General features: G+C 40.6%; 1 protein-coding gene across 6 annotated transcripts in view; it reads left to right on the top strand.

Moving 5' to 3' along the window:
* The window catches only part of RHOT1 (ras homolog family member T1), a 64,046-nt gene extending 51,489 nt beyond the window's left edge, over positions 1-12,557 (top strand). For 2 of the 6 annotated variants that reach the window (XM_075903863.2, XM_089771825.1), the window contains exons 20-21: positions 9,753-9,896; positions 11,426-12,557. In XM_075903863.2, the coding sequence (XP_075759978.1) occupies positions 9,753-9,896; positions 11,426-11,543 (262 nt within the window). In that variant the 3' untranslated portion in view covers positions 11,544-12,557. Of the gene's footprint in view, positions 1-5,768; positions 7,497-9,752; positions 9,897-9,993; positions 10,103-11,425 lie in introns of those variants that run through there. The other 4 variants (XM_075903864.2, XM_075903866.2, XR_012896891.2 and 1 more) reach the window with 3 other exon arrangements.
* The last annotated feature ends 5,170 nt before the right edge of the window (positions 12,558-17,727 follow it).

The raw sequence follows: 17,727 nt of genomic DNA, 5'->3' as shown, positions 1-17,727 counted from the left end.
ATGAGATTTATCCAGGATAATAGTGAGGATTATAGCTGACTTGCTATCCACTTGACCATATACCAGGGGTGGGCAATATTTTTTTGATGTGGGTTCATTCCAAGATTTTGGAATGTGGTCAAGGAAGGACTGCGCTCTTCCATGATATTCATGGAGGAGGCACGGGGTCTGGGATGGAGATCGGGTGCTCAAGGGTAAGGGTAAGAACTTGGGGTAAGAGATTAGGGCACAGGAGGACGTGTGGGGTCTGGGAGAAAGTTTGGGTGAAGGAGGCTGTTATGACCTAGGGCAAGGGACTGTGGGGGCAGGGGTGAGTACAGGAGCTTGGGTTTTGACCTAGGCCAGGAATAGGTTGTGACCTGGGGCAATGGATTGGGGTGCAGGGATTTGGGTTGTGCCCTAAGGCAGGAGGGGATTGTGACTAGGGATGAAATATTTTGATTAATTGGCTAATCAAATAGTCAGATAAGGGTGCCTCTGCCTTTGAAGTAAGGATGTTAAAATGCGGTTAATTGTCTAGCTGATAGGCACCTCCGCATTCCTCCTTTGAAATGTACAAAAGCTGCGTTGAGCTCTTAATCACAGATGCACTGGGCCTTGCAGCCTGTGTGGGGGTGGGGCAGGCAGGGAGTCAGTTTCCCAGTCAGAGCCTGCCTCAGGCACCTCAGCCACACCTGCCCCTCAACCCTCGGCCCCCCCACTCCTGGCCACCTACCCTACATAACCCAAACAATTAGTCGAAACAATAGTTAAGAATAAAATTGTTAGGCACGTAGAAGAATATAATTTGTTGGGCAAAAGTCAACATGGTTTCTGTAAAGGGAAATCCTGTCTTGCTAATCTATTAGAGTTCTTTGAAGGGGTTAACAAACATGCGGACAAGGGGGATCCAGTAGATATAGTATACTTAGATTTTCAGAAAGCCTTTGACAAAGTCCCTCGACACAGTCCCTCACCAAAGGCTCTTGTGTAAATGACATTGTCATGGGATGAGACGGAAGGTCCTTTCATGGATTGAGAATTGGTTAAAAGACAGGAAACAAAGGGTAGGAATAAATGGTTAAATTTTCAGATTGGAGAGGGGTAACTAGTGGTGTCCCCTAAGGGTCAGTCCTGGGACCAAACCTATTCAACTTATTCATAAATGATCTAGAGAAAGGGGCAAGCAGTGAGGTAGTAAAGCTTGCGGATGATACTAAACTGTTCAAGATAGTCAAGACAGAAGCAGACTGTGAAGAACTTCAAAAACATCTCAAAAACTAAGTGATTGGGCAACAAAATGGCAAATGAAGTTTAATGTGGATAAGTGTAAAGTAATGCACATTGGAAGAAATAACCCCAACTAGACATATAGTATGATGGGGGTAATTTGGCTATGACAAATCAGGAAAGAGATCTTGGAGTTTTCGTGGACAGTTCTCTGAAAATGTCCACACAGTGTGCTGTGGCGGTTAAAAAGGCAAATAGAATGTTAGGAATTATTAAGAAAGTGATAGAAAATAAGACCCAAAATATCTTACTGCCCCTGTATAAAACTGTGGTACACCCACATCTTGAGTACTGTGTATAGATGTGGTCTCCTCACCTCAAAAAAGATATGTTGGCCTTGGAAAGGGTTCAGAAAAGGGCAACTAAAATGATTTGGGGTTTGGAATAGGTCCCATATGAAGAGAGGCTAAAGGGACTGGGACTTTTCAGTTTGGAAAAGAGGAGACTGAGGGGGGATATGATAGGGGTATATAAAATCATGAGTGGTGTGGAGGGGGTGAATAAAGAAAAGTTATTAATTAGTTTCCCATAATATAAGGACTAGAGGACACCAAATGAAATTAATGGGTAGCAGATTTATAACTAATAAGCGAAAGTTCTTCTTCACGCAGCTCATAGTCAACCTGTGGAACTCCTTGCCAGAGGAGGCTGTGAAAGTTAGAACTATAACACAGTTTAAAGAGAAGCTAGATAAATTCATGGAGGTTAGGTCCGTAAAAAGCTATTAGCCAGGGAGTAGGAATGGTGTCCCTGGCCTCTGTTTGTCAGATGCTGAAGAGAAAAATCGCTTGATCATTGTCTTCGGTCCACCCCCTCCGGGGCGCTTGGCGTTGGCCACTGTCAGCAGACAGGCTACTGGGCTAGATGGACCTTTGGTCTGACCCAGTACGGCCATTCTCATGTTCTTATGTAAACCCTCTGTCCCTCTCCTGCACCCGTATTCCCTCCAGATCCTGCACCACAAACCCCAGGCCCAGGTCACAATTAGGGATGTGAACAACTAGTTGACTATCCGATAAGCAGATGCTTATCGGATAGTCGACGCACTAATCAGCTAGTCGCTTCCTCCTGCCCTTGCTGCCTCTTTCTGATAGAGGCAGCAAGGGGGGAAGGGAAGAGGAGCAGTGCTTCAAAGCAGCAGCGCTGTGTAGAGCTTGAGGTCTGCCACTTTGAAATGCTGTGTGCAGCCCATGGCCAGCTGGGAGTCCCCAGCTGTCCCAGTCTGAGTGCGGCATTTTAAAGCGACAGCGCCGCTTGAAGCCTGGGGCCAACTGGGGACTCCCCCACTGATCCTGGGCTCCATGCAGTGCTGCCACTTTGAAATGCCACATGGAGCCTGACCCCTGGGCTCCATGCTGTGCTGCCACTTTGAAACACCACAGGGAGCATGGGACCAGTGGGGGACTGCTCGAATCCCCCGCTGGTCCTGTGCTCCCTGCAGAACTTGCATCTTTCAAGTGTAGCAACAGCCCTGGGGCTATTGCTACACTTCAAAGTAACGATTTAAAAGACTAGTCGACTATCCGATTTGCTTACTGGATAGTATTTTGACTAGTCATATCTCTTGCCCCCTGCTCCCCCTCGCTGCCTCTAGATAGAGGCAGCAAAGGGGGGAGGGAAGGGGTACTTTAAAGTGGCAGCACCACACTTTGAAACCCGAATGTGGCATTTTAAAGGGGCAGCCACTGCACAGCTGATCTGCGGGTCATCTGTGCGGTGGGCTGCCCCTTTAAAATGCCACCTCTGTGCCTTTCAAAAGGCCAGCCATGGAGCCTGGGTCAGCTGGGGACTCCCCAGCTCATTCTGGGTTCCCCGCGGCCTGTCCTGTACAGACCCAGCTGATCCCGGGTTCCGGGGAAGTGCCAGGGTCAGCTGGGGACTCCCCAGCTGACCCCGGACTCCTAGCCCCATGCAGTGTAGCATGGAGCCCGGGGTCAGCGAGAGACTGAGCTCCATGGCTTTGAAATGCACAAGAGCCCCTGCTGGGGAATCTTGTGCATTTCAGAGCAGGCACTGGGAGCAGTGCCAGCGCTTGACGCCCACCCCACAGCTGTGAAACACAAATGGCTTGGCAGCCACTTTTCTGAGCAGCATGCAGAAGGGGGCGGTGCAAGCAGGGAATCTGCCTGAGGCTTGGCGGGCTCGATCCTGCCCCTGGTCCTATTTTGCCCAGGACTGTCCTGTACAGTAGGAACCACAAGCTGCAGAACATGCCACCTTCTCTGTGTGAGGTTCATCGTTTAGGAGGAGAATACTTAGGAGAGCTTCTTCCAGGGTGGTGCACAAATGCTTCCCTTGTATGATCTGTTGGATGGATCATTTACTTAATGCGAATTGTCTTCATTGTGGTGTCCAATTCACCTGTATTTTCTTTTAACCAGCTCCCCTCCTATCTAGCACTTCCTTTTCCTCCCCTAGCATTTTCTTACCAAGCCTCTGAGGATCACAGGATATGTAGTTTTACTCAGTCTCTCCACACTACAGTAGAGTGAACTGAGTAATGTATATATGAAAAGCTCTATTTTTCTTGAAAATACATTTAAGATGTTTATTCATTCTCATATATTGTTTTATAAAATGACAGCCGAGATTAATCTTTAATTATTGACAAACTAAAAGACTTACCCAGCATTGCCCGGGTCCTTCTGGCAGTGTGGGGTAAGGTGGGCGGACCAGGAATCAGGGCAGGGTCTTGGGGATGTAAGGGACTCTGGGCAGGAGGGTGGGTGGGGGCTCTCTCTCCCTACCCCCTGGCTCCTCCTGGGATGTGTGTGGTGGGTCTTCCAGGGACCCTCTCCTCTGCCCCTGGGTAGGGTTACCACGTGGCTTAAAAAAAAACACCGGACACACTTCATCTCAGAAGGGGGGGGGGGGGAGGAACTGGCTGCAGGAAGCAGGGCTGATGGGGGTGTGTGTGTCAGGGGCAGTGGGGCTGGGCGGGTGAGATCGGTGGGGGGGGGCACAGGCCTACGGGAAGCAGGTCTGGCTGGGAGGGGGTTGGAGGGAGCGGAGCTGGCCGGGGAAGATTGAGAGGAGGAGCAGGAGAGAACTGACCAGAGGGAAGCAAGGCTGGTCGGGGGGAGCAGGGCTGGCTGGGGGAGATGGGGGGGGGGGGAGAGGGAGAGGGACCAGCCAGTGGGAAGCGGGGCCAGCCAGGAGAGGGTCGGGAAGAGAGAATTGGCCGGCGAGAATTGGCCGGCAGGGAGAGGGACTGACCCGGGCGCATGCCGTCCCGGTGAAACATGAGTGAGTCCGGCCCCGGGGATTCCCTCTCACCCCGCCCCCCGCCCTGCCCCTCACGTAGTTGCACACTGCCTGGCTGGTAGAAACACTCTCACAGCGTGAGCGTGTCTACCAACCAGGCAGTTCGCATCTAGGTACTGATACTCCTAATAATAATAAAATTACCTAATTAGAAAATAACGGACTTTTTATATGTCCAGTATTTTCTTAATTTGTTTCCTGGACAGAACCCTCAAATACCGGACTGTTGGTTCAAAACCAGACGCCTGGCAACCCTACCTCTGGGTCCTCCCGTGGCTGGGGTAGCTGCCATGAGGGTCTCTTCCCTCTCCTCTTAGCTCCTCCCTTTCTGGAGGGGGGTGCCAAAGGCTTTCTCCATTCCCCCTCCCAGTGCAGGGGAAGCTAGCAGAGGCTGTTTACCGGGCACGGGCACCACTTACCCAGTAGGGTGGCAGGCAAGATGATGAGCCCTATTCCCAGCTGGCCACTCCTTTGGTGGTATGGCTGCCCGCAGTGGTCATTCTGCAGTATAGCTCTCTCATGTACTCGCTGCTTCCAGTGGCTACTGTGAGTATAGCATCCCTCCGAACAGCCCTCCGAAGAGGCCTGCATGACTAATATAAACTGAAATCCATTCAGATTTAACCCCTAATTGCTATTGTTAGCTGGTGTTGCTAGTTAATGTTCTATATAATCATAACAAAAATAGAATTTCATAATCATTTTTAATATTCCAAACCCAGCGATTAAGGTAGTATCAATGATTTTGGGCAAATGAAGAATCCTGGCTCCACTTATATTCAACTTCATGTCTGTCTGACATAGGGTTGCCAGATGGTTTTAACAAAAATACCAGACACATTTGACATTACCTCTCAATTGACATTACATCTTATTTAGAAAATCCTGGACATTTATATTTTCTCAATTTGTATCCCGAATAGAAAGCTCAGATACTGGACTGTCCGGTTCAAAACCGGACACCTAGCAACCCTAGTCTGACCATCACCATGGAAATCCCCAAAGAATCCTAGTTTAGCCAAAAAACAAATCGATAGAAATGTGGATATTTATCCATTTGATGTATCTGTTATGGAGAAGCAGAATTGTTGGTTTGAACTACCCAGGATCCTTGTTTGTAGATTTCACTAGGAAGACAGCACTGCATTTTAAGCACTGTAAATTGCATGTGTGAGAGAAAGCACTTGTTCGGATGTTGTAGTATTTTTATATTTTTAATTTGTTCTTTCCTTTAGGTGTTCATTTTCATTTGTCTGGCTGGCATTCACTCTCTTTTTATTACATTATTTTACCGGTTTTTAAAAACATTTTTGTGTGTAATTCTAACTCTTTTAACCATCAATTTGCATTTTTTTTGCTATTCAGCAAACTATTTTGAATGCTCAATGAGATTTTGTTTTCTTCTTTCTGCTTTGTTGGTTTTAAATCGTCCATTCATCTTGTTTCTCTTATACAATGGCTGCATTTTACTCTGGCATTTGGGATTTATGATTAAAAACAAGATGTTTGTATTGATTCATGTGTGTGAGAATAACGATGGTTCCATCAGGGAGATTTTTTTCAGTAAGTTTTGTACTTCGATTCTGATATTGAAATAGTGGAAATAGGAGTGAGGCTTTAGTTAAAAAAATTCTTTTAAAAAAATTGTTAAGAGAAAATAGTTCTCTGAATCCAGTATAGTGTAGTGCACTTACATTTTTGGGCAACGTATTTATACACCTTTCCAAAATCACCATAAAAATTGCTTAAATTATATAGGCATTAAAAAATATGTATTCGCTTTTACAATGTATTCGCTTTTACAATGATGTTGATCTAAATTAATGCTCTTTTATTGAAATTGATGAAAATCCTACTACTCATTACTGGCTCTAGCCAAGCATAATTTTGCAAAGCTATGATAATGCACTGTTTTACTAATGGAATATCTTGAACTGCCTGTTCACATTGCCTCAGGGGCTAAGCGGCACTTTTTATTTTTCATATTGTAGATGCCTAATGAGGAAAAAAATTGTAATATCCAGAATGTGTTTACAACTAGAAAATTATGTGCCTAAGTGTAATATTTTAATGAAAGCTGCAGCTACTTGCATGGTCTTTTTTGTTTTAAATTCAGTTGTTTAACAATTTGTGGCTAAAACATAGTTTGTCAAAGTAAACTGCTGTTGCCTGCTGTTTGTTAACTTATTTATCATTTGGTGTGAGTATCCATATGGCTGGTCCATTTTCGTCATGACAAGGTGGTGTTGACCTCATTTGCTACGTTTTTTATATTCTTTGCCAATTAGCATGTGGATAATTTTTGAAGATTTTTTTTTTTATAATATCTTCCCAAACTTGAGATTCTTCTGCTACTAATGTTGATTAAAAAGCTTGTCTATATTGGCTCACAGCTCAACAAGTTCTCATGTATAATAGGCATGCTCAGTTAATATCTTGCTTAGTGTGCAATACTAACTTCTTGTGAGTTGTTAAAGTCTGTTAAAAGAAACACTTTTCTAGATTGCAACAGATGTGTCACCAAAATATCAGGTGATAAAACTGCTACTTGCCTCAGTGTTTAAGGGCAATTTGAATCAAAGTTCTGTGCTTTTTCTTTCCAAATTTTTTAAACCTCAGTTCTGTTTCTAAATATAATGTGGAAAAAGTGTGTTTAACACAGAAATCTTATTTTGAAAAGTTGAATAGCTAAATCTTATTACTAGCCAGCAAAGTCTGACAAAACTCCACTCGTTTTTAGTTCTAATTTAGGATACACTTTGTTGTCTTGTTAAAGATAGGAACCAGTTCTTCCCTCATTTGGGGTATGTCTAGACTGCATCCCTCTGTCGGCAGAGGGATGCAGATTAGGCAAGTTGACATTGCAAATGAGGCAGGGATTTAAAAATTCCATGCCTAATTTGCATAAAAATGGCCACCGTGTTTTGCTGACTCCGCACTTTGTTATAAAAAATGCCCAGTCTAGAGAGAGAGAGAGAGAGAGAGAGCGAGAGAGAGAGAGAGCGAGAGAGCGAGCGCCAGCCTTTTTCGACAGATCCTGTAAACCTCCTTGCAGGACGCATAAGGGATCTGTCGAAAAAGGCTTTCTTTCTGGACAGATCCCCCTCTAGACTACAGCTTTTTGACAACAAAGTGCTGAGTCGGCAAAACGCAGCGGCCATTTTAATGCAAATTAGTCCCTCTGCTAACAGAGGGATGCAGTCTAGACATACCCTTGGAGTTATTGGAAGTTTTGATTATTGGCTAATTGACACATCAGTCGTATAATATATATTCCTAAATATACACACAGCATTTTACAATTTTGAAATTTTATTTTAATATATATTGTCTTACCTGTGTATTTAAGATTAGAAGGAACTCCTAAAATGTAGAGCTTTCATTGATACTAATATGGAAGCTGTACATTAGGGGACAAATTTCATGTAGTGTAACCACATTAAAGTTGAAAAGGTATATCAGAAATGAAACATCCCCTTTTTGTTGTATGGAGTTATTTTTTATATGAGGAACAAAAAACAGGACTATGTAGCACTTTAAAGACTAACAAGGTGGTTTATTAGGTGATGAGCTTTCGTGGGCCAGACCCACTTCCTCAGATCAAATAGTGGAAGAAAATTCTTCCGCTATTTGATCTGAGGAAGTGGGTCTGGCCCACGAAAGCTCATCACCTAATAAACCACCTTGTTAGTCTTTAAAGTGCTACATAGTCCTGTTTTTTGTTCCAGCTACACCAGACTAACAGGCTACATTTCTATCACTTTTTTTTTATAAGAGATGTGAGTAGGGCACTGAGCTGTGGGAAGATTACATTTCTTCTTACACAGATTGTTATGAAACATGAATAAGTAAAGGTGGGGACTTTAAAGGAGCCCAAAGGAATTAGATATCCCAGTCCCACTCAATTTCAATTTTGGACTCCTAATTCCCTTAGAATTTCTGCCAGAAAGTACAGTAGATCCAGTGTCCATTGATGTCACTAGAAGGACTCCCATTGGTTTCAGTGGGCATGAGATTGGGTCTTGGTGTTCGGTCAGGCTAATTTAGTTAAAGGAACAGCTGCTTTACTCTTTGCCTGAGATTAAATGTAGAGGAAAAAAATGCTATGTTATGAGTGAGTCATTAAATTCACTGATGCTTTGACATGGGAATAGGATTTTGGCATGATCATGAGGCTACCTTAATGTCTTTTACCCATATTCAATAACTTTCTTACGTAATGCTTATTAAATGTTCACATATGCAGAAACATAAAAGGCCAAATATAGAATTGAACGATAGATGGAGCTTCAGTAGATAAGATGAGATGCATCTACATAAAACAAGTATAGATTCACAGTTTTAAACTGGTGCATTTAAAATATATATGTTTTGTCAGGCAATTTAAAAAAGCGTTGCGCTATTAATTATATCAGAAATATGCATCCTTCAAAGCTGGTGTATACAACCATTATTCTGTATTTTAAGGCATTTTGAAACTGAGGTTTTAAGGTACATATTCACTACACAAAAACATTTTAAGATTACAGTTTCTTAGAGTACGACTTGACCCAACAACAATAAAGGAAATTAATCAGAATTAGAGCTAATACTCTAGTATTTACGTAGTCTGTTTTGATGAAGTCTGCAGTTAGGGTATGTCTTCATCAAAGAAAAGTTTTCTTAATTTGGGTTAAAATAGCAGTAAAGACACAGCAGTTTGGCTAGAAAGACAGATTAGCAACTTGAATTCAACCCCAGGACCTCTTGTAGATTTAACGCAAGCTTCTAATCTGAGTTAAAAGATGAGGTTGTGTGTCTGCTGCTATTTTAGCTTGAGTTAGCTAACTTGAGTTAAGAACATAACTATTTGTGTGTGTCTGGGTAGTGAAGACAAACTTACAGTGATTAGTGTAAAGTGTACTGCAGTATCCTGGGATAAAATGCTTCTTGGGTTTTCAGCTTCTATAGCAGCTTCCTTTTTCTTGTTAGTTAATGCTATAACCTCCTAGGTGTTTAACCATGTCCCTTTTTTGCATTTAATTTAGTTACCTAGTTAGTCATTGAACAAATTCCTGGTTTTATATATTAAGTTTTTAACAACTGCACAAGACCAAGAGAGTAGATAAAAACAAATTAGTAGCTGAATACCTTGTGTGAGGTGTATGTACAGCATACTTTGAGTCGCTTCTTGTTTTGAGCCCTGGTATGAATTGCAAACTGTGCATGTGTGTAAAAAGGTTAAGACTCCATGTAGATGAGTTGGGTGCCATGCTGTTAGCAGACGAGGAGAGCAGTATTATTCACCAGGTGCACGCCGTCAGCTCTGTGGAAGATTCCATCTTCATGGAGTCATCTCTTGATCCACAGTTACTTGAAGACAGGTAACAGTATCCTAATTGGCGTGAGCTTGCCATTTTCCCCTTTAAACCCCCCCCCCCCCCCAAACTACTTGACATCTAATTCTGAGTTATTTTGTAGAAATTAGTGGTGGGAACTAATGCTTGCAAGAATCCATGAGTTTGGTCTGTTTCAAGTTCATAACCTTGCAGGGAACTTTTGAATGAGAATAGGAATTTGGAGAGCAGATGTGAGTGGTTATTCATAAGCTGTATTTCACTTCAGTAGAGATAAACAGAAGAATCTGTGCCTGTTCTGTAGCATGCGATACTCTAGTATGCAAATGTCTATGTACAGTAAATGTCTGCTAAATGGTATTTTACACTGGCTTGTATGTTGCAGTAACATTAAATACACAATTCACGTTTTATAAAGCAGCATGATAATTCTGTAATTCACATTGTATGGTCAGCTAACTCTATTTTGCACATGGTATATGCACAGAATATCTGTATAGTCCTTGTGCTGTAACTGCTTTTCAAGCTTTCAACCAATAACCTATTCTTTTCCATATAGTTCTAAACCAGTATGAACTATATAAACTCAGCTACGATATGTAGGTTCTCTAAATCATCTCCATAACAATCAGTTTGAAACTTGAAGTACTTTCAGATAAGGTCATTGTAATAATTTTTAATACTTTATCTACTGCTTTATGGTAAGCTGTCATACTTGAGACTATGTGAAGATGGCTAGCAGTGTTTAACTGAGCATGCTCACAAACTTTATTTGTGGTATCAGGGATACTGGGTCATTGGCTTTCTCTATCTTGTCATGCATAATGTGGCTTTTTGTGTCATCCAATCACGTTCATCCTATTATGTTGCCTTGATTCTTTTTCTGTTCATGTCAATGTCACTGCCTGTTCCACCAGCATGTAATTCTCTTAACAGTTTTCAATGTAGTATTGTGATGAATTGCTTATCTCTTGATTTTTGTGATTCTGTATTGGGGAAGGATGTGCAAGTTGTCATTGTTGTGATTCTGGCTTTTGGAGAAGTACACTTGTCAGTCAACTGCTTGCGAATCAGCACTTTAAATAATGTTGCTTGGAAGGTTTAATTCTGAAAAGCAGAAATATGTGAACAGCCTTTTAAAATACTACCTTACAGTACTTCACAGTGTTGGAATATTTGCTCAGTCTGGGTGTGTAATTATTGCAGCAGCTTTCCCTTGTAGAGTAGTTTTTGCTGCTCTCAGAGAAAGTCAGTTCCACCCCATCCTGCCATTCCCAGCTGATTAATGGCTTGATCTTCTAGCCCACTTCACTTGCATAGTCTCTGATTTCAGTGGGACTTTCTAATATGATCAAGGGCTGCAACATCCGGTCCTAAGCCTTTAAGAGAAGTACCAAAGGCTTGCACTTATTAAACCTTCAAAACCCTAAAAGTGTGCTGCTTAAGTGTGACAAGTGTTAATATATTTCCAAAGCAGATTTTTATTTGACATGACATAAATTGCTGGACGTTCTTGTCATGAAATTAATTTCATTCTTTGTCTTTTTAACCTGCAGGCATGTGATACAAGCAGACCTCAAAAGCTCCACGTTTTGGCTTCGAGCAAGTTTTGGTGCTACAGTCTTTGCAGTTTTGGGTTTTGCCATGTACAGAGCATTATTAAAGCAGCGATGATCTGAAAAGCAGTATCTGGCCCCTACCAAATTAAAAAAAAAATTATGTACATTCTGAATGCTTTAAATTCTGCTAGAGATATTTATATATGCAGAGTTACTTTATTAATATTTGTAATTCATGCATAAGATTGTTTTAAATGAAAGCTATAACTACAGTATTGCATAATGTGTGGAAAAAATTGCATTGTAACAGCCAACTAAAAATGGCCTAATTTGTGAGGCCAAAAGGGAATCTTGTAAATAATCTGTATATATTAAGACATTGCTTCCCAAAAAGTTATTAGAAATACTGTTCTTAGGTGTTTCATCATAGTGAGAGTGTATAATTGGAATTCATTTTCAATAGAGTAGGTTCAACTCAAGGATCATACTTGCTCAAGGATTACTTATTTATTTCACATGCATCTAAAGTTCTTTTTTGGGACTACACATTATACAAGATGGAATATGTGGCTTTTTTTTCCTTTTTAAACTGAAGAGCCAGCCAATTTACCCACTGAACTATATTTTAAGGAAAAAGTCACTGTGGCAGATGTGGCCTAATGATTTTTGTATGTTACATGACCTTTGACATGTTTAACTATCTAAGAGACTCCTCTTTTAAAAGAAAAAGGTAAACTTTAAAAACTGCCAGGCAGACTTCATATGCATTGGAATTCTGTGTTGGTTCACTTTCCACTATGTTTTATAGCCCTTTCAAATCAGATGGAAAACAATTTGTAAATTATAAATGTTTATAATTCAAAAAGTGTTGCTGTTTAATTCTTCACGGTAAATCATTCTTGTAAAAGCTGTGTATGGGGTAGAACTAAAATAGTACACAGTGCTTATTCCACTTTAGTGTGTATTAGTTGCATGGTTCACAGGGGGTTAAATACCTGGTTAGAATTACTGTTAGACAGCACCTTTTTTAATGGATCGAGTAATCTAATGAATAGAATATCCTCATGACAAACCTATTTTTTCCATTGCAGGCCTTTTCAAGTATTTCAATAAATAACTATGTACTGTGCCTTGCCTAGATATCTTTATTATTTCATTAAAGGTACTGTTGATAGTAAAAGCCTGCCCTTCATCACAGAGAATACTGTAGCAACACTTTAAGATGTCAGTATGTAAATATCTTGGATACATTGACTCTTCTGTCCTACATTGTCACTCCATTCAAGTCAGTGGAGTTACTCTTGATTTTTACAACAGGAAAATAGGATTGGGTACTAAACTCCACTGAAACTAAAGAATGCATTGCTGATTTAAACTTTCTCCATCACTAAGCAACCATATTCTGATGCATTTTGATCCAATGGGGAAATGAAGAGGTTTTTCTCAAGATCATGTACTCTGAGGCAAGTAATTGCAATGAATGTCTATTGTTGACCAAAAGTTACATTAAAAAGTTCCCGTTTATTGCTGGCTGGGTTTTGCAGGACCTACTATTGACTGGTTCTAAAAGGATGTGTTAATATGCCGAGCCCAGTGAAGAGAGAGTTCTTGGCAGAGAAACAGAGAAATACTCAGGCTTTAATTTGGTATTGTATTCCCTTGTGTTGTAAGCTGGGTGAAACCTTGTGATGGGTTGGGTTCAAAATCATGTGCAAACATACCCTTCACTTAAGATAGTTGTTAAAAATACTTAAGGCCCATACATAAAGCAAGGCCTAATAGAATTTGCTCAGAAACTAGCAGAAGGTTCCATTAGATACTGTGGTTAGATGTGTAAAAGATGAGACAAGAGTCCAGATGACAACAGAGAAAGAGGCTCATGCAGATGGAAGAAGAAAGCCAAGCAGTTGCATGTGAGCACAGTGTACCCTGTAAAAATCTAGAGAAAACGCATTTGGATCTGTTGGCCAAAGAAACTTGGAAACAGCTCCTTTTGGTTTTTGTTCCTTCTGTGTTTGAAGGAGCAGGACTTTGTATATTCTTTGTAAATAAACAATACTGCATCAAAGAAAATTCTTGTCTCCGTCAATTTCTGCTTCCAGCTGGAACATCCCTTATGGCCCTGGAATTGGAATAGCCATTTGGGTTGAAAAGATGCAACATTGATGATGATAACACTGGGATCTAGTTTCAAAAGAGAAATATTGTGGGCTGGTTCTTCCTATTGACCCAAAATGCAGTAAGGGATGATGATGCTTACAGAAATCAAAGATGGACAAAATTAATTTAAAACAAGACTTGGAAGGCTCACAAAAACAACTCAAGCAGCATGAGAAGGATTCCCAGAAAGAGGTGAGGGGTTGACTTGCAGACAGGTCAAATCTCTGTTGAAGCAACAACCACAAAGTTTCTAGACAGGTTAGGAAGCCCAATTGCAAAGTTTTGGGGGCTGGAATAATAGGGCAGATCAAAGGAGTGAAAGCCATCTGACTGCTATAGAACAGAAGTCTATTTCATGAAATAGTGGAAGGCAGTATTTAGCTAGTTTGGAATTTGCTAACAAAGATGAGCTGCAGCAGAGAAATGTGTTCATGGGCATGGTACAAAACATAGTGAGGGAGGAAGTGGGAAGCTTATAAAACTGGCTAAAAGAATAATACCTGTCTGCTAAACTGTGACCTTTCCAGAGTAGAGGAGGGGGAGAGGAGATGATAAAATGAGGAAGTTCTTCTGCTCTACTCAACATCAGGAGACTGAAAATCTCCTGACCCAATGAATTTTGTTACAATGGCTGTTGGAGCTGATTTGATTTCTGAAAGCTTCCTGAAGAAAAGAAAAGATAAAAATAGCTAGTATTCTTCCTGGATAGATGCATGGTTTGGGGTGTAAAATCTTTCATGGGAAAGGTAATCACTGGAGATCCTGTTTGGTTTGTAGCCCAAAACAAAGACAGGAATTAAAGGGAATATTTTTATCATAATTTCTGTGGTTATACAATTCGCAGTTATACATTTCTTTTGTAATGTCAAAAATGTCATTTAGTCATAGATATTTGTTAGAAAAGTAAATAAATCCTTTTGCCTTTTTACATGTTTTATTGCCTTTTTTACTATGCTTTTTTTACTACTGTGGAGCCTGCATATTAATACAAAATTATATAACATTACAATACATATTTGGGGAATATTTTAGTTTTTACTGCTAATTCAAAGTACATCAATTTTTGTAGCTGAAAATATTACAGCTGTCCCATGCTTTCAAACATTTACTGGTTCAAGTTACACATCAGTTTAAATATGTGTAGGATAGGAAGCTGTCAGCACCTTTTTAAAAGTGCTGTCATTGCTTTAATCTATTCTAGTATAAATATTTAAGCAATGTACTTAGGTCTACATAAAAATATTGCTTTCTTAGCAATAATGGCCATTAATTTCTTCATAGTGCAATGGATTGACAGTTTATCAAAATAGTTGTAAAGGGGGTAGATATTCGTACTGTTGACAAGAATGCCTAGAACAAAGTCTGTGTACTTTCCTAATTTACCTTTTATTCCAGTTGATTTAATCACAGCAGGAGTGGGAAGATTTGATTTCGCTCTGACAGCTTTCTTTTATACAATTTAAAAGAGGCAGATTTGTGAGATGATGAAAACCAGAAAAAGTAAAACAGAATGGATTTTTATCTACATTCTCATTCAGTGTAACAAACATGTATTTGTCTGATTACACTTTGGAATATATGTGATAGCCATATGAATATGGCCTCAATTCAATGCAATTAAGCACATAGTTAAATCCCATGACGTTCACTGTGGTAATATGTACTAAGTATATGAAAGTTAAACACATGCTTAAGTGCTTTGCTGAATAGGAATGGATTTAAGCATGTTCTAAATCAGGGTCTGTATTCTGTATCAACATCTAATTTGTATTCAGTGCCTGCTGTTTTTATTCTGGTTTTTGGTGCAGCATAGCTGTCTCTTGTTTTGACTCTTCCACTGCTTCCAAATAAGTCAGAACAGATCTGGCAAACGTTTTCTAATAGGTGCTAAATAGAATAGATTTTAATTTGTAGTGTGTAAATGTATTTCCAGACACCTATATTTAATTCTCACATTGATTCTGTGTGAGAATCCATCAATTCTGCTCAGAGATAGTGGGAGATGGTGCTTTGTTTACTCATCCTTGATCCATTTTAAGTTATGGAGCAGCATTAATGTGCTGTTAGATGTAGCCATTCTTCATGGTCAGTAAGGAGTGGAAATAGAATTCCATGGCTAGAATCCTGGGTTCTATTCCTGGCTGGCCACTGACTTGCTGAATGACTGTGGACAAACAATCTCTGTGATGCTGAGATTTCATCTTTGTAAGGTGCTTTGAGATCTTTAACTGGAATTCCACAAGGATGAAAGGGGAGTGGTGGTAGCCGAAAAGGTTCTGCATGTCTAATTCCAAAACACCTCAGTGCCCAACAGTTCCCACTCAGGCACCTAAATGAAGGCTTAGAAAGTGCTCAGCACCCATAAGATCCCATGTTTTTCAGTGGGTCTAAACACTGCCAAAAATCTGTCGAGTCATCCATAGATGGCCGCATAATTCCACACCAAGCTAATTGAAGGTGGAGGTTCCGTACGCAACTAGACCTTGTTCCCATTTATATGACAGCTGTTAAATTTTGACATCTGTGTTAAATGAGTGATCACTAATAATGTCAGATGCAACTTCTACAAATGTACACAAGGACTTTTTTGAAAGAACTCCTAGATAGAAAAGGAAAGATAAAAGATGACAGTGGATTGGATTCAGAGCAGTAACCTCTAGGTGGGACAGTCTCCTTTGGTTGATCACACTGGCTGGGAGAAGCCTGTCTCCATATAAATCAAATGTATGTTTATTGGGGACAGGGCCTCTGTTCATCTCCTGGTGCCTTATACTGTGGCTTTATCTACACTGCAGGGGTTTTGCGCAAGAAAACGTCTTGCGCAAAAGTGTGTCCACACTTCAAAAGCACGTTGCAAAAGCGATATGCTTTTGCACAAGAGAGCGTCCACACTGCATGCTCTTGCGCAAGAATGATCTGATTTCCATTAACAGAATGGTCATCCGAGCACCTGAACTTTTTCTAATAGGCACTTTTTGCAAAAGAAACCCCTGTGGAGCATCCACACATGCCTTTTTGCTCAAGAGCAGCAGCACAAAAAGGAGTTATTCCTTGTGGTGAGAGGAATAACTCTACCAGCAAAAGCCCTCTGTCCTGTCTATTTACTGGGTTTTTTTGGTGCAAAAATGCGCTTGAAGTGTGGAAGCTCTGCCAGTTTTTGCGCAAAAACAGCTGGTTTTTGCGCAAAAACCTGGTAGTGTAGACATAGCCTGTAGGTTTAACCAAAATCATGTATTTAATTGGTTTATATATTTGCTAAATAAGTTACATACATTTTTGGGAAGCTTGTTATGGTTCCATTTTCATTCACTTTCTTTACCCAAAGCCATTCTCCATTTGCTACCAACATGCTCTATTCAGTTGTGACGAGGCAAGACATTAAAATGATGTAAAATGGAGTGTAGGCTAAAACTTTCAAAGGGACTGAGCGTTCTGCAGCCGACTTCTATTAAATGTCAATTGGACCTGAGAGCTTGAACTCCCTTAAATGTCTGGCTTCTAAGAGACTGGCATGCATGTGCATGCAGTGACTTTCTGTAAGTCTAAACATACTTTCTCTATTAAGCTTCACATCACCCATTTTACAGCTGGGAAAACTAAGGCACAGAATGCCCATAAGCACACAGTGACTTAATGGCACAGTCTGGAATACATGCGCGAACCAGCACCGCTGACTTATGTCTTGTTTTTTTTGCTAACACTTGTTTTTTAAATAGACATGTATATGGACAAAGTATTGGTTCTGACTCCAAAATACCACCACCTACTTGCAGATGCAGTAGGTGTACAAATTATTTACTTTTTCCATTTTTTATGTCATGGAGTGAAGGGGTAAATGTGTTATTTGTGCCTTCACGTTTCACAAAAACCAGGTGACATTCAATGGAATTAATAGACAGCAGAATTAAAACAACATAGGGAAGTATACTACTTCATGCGATTTAAATTCAACCTGTAGAACTCATTGCCAGGGGAAATTGTGAAAGCCGAAAGTATAACTGGGTTCAAAAAAAGAACTAGAGAAGTTTGTGGAAGACAGGACCATCGATGGCTATTTGCCAAAGTAGTTAGGAATGCAACATTGTGCTGGGGGTGTCTGTTAGCCTCTGACTGCCAGAATCAGGGACTAGATGATAGGT

Source organism: Pelodiscus sinensis, chromosome 20, assembly GCF_052426305.1.
Source record: "Pelodiscus sinensis isolate ZL-2025 chromosome 20, ASM5242630v1, whole genome shotgun sequence".
NCBI lineage: Eukaryota > Metazoa > Chordata > Testudines > Trionychidae > Pelodiscus > Pelodiscus sinensis.
This window is presented reverse-complemented; position numbering and strand designations above follow the sequence as displayed.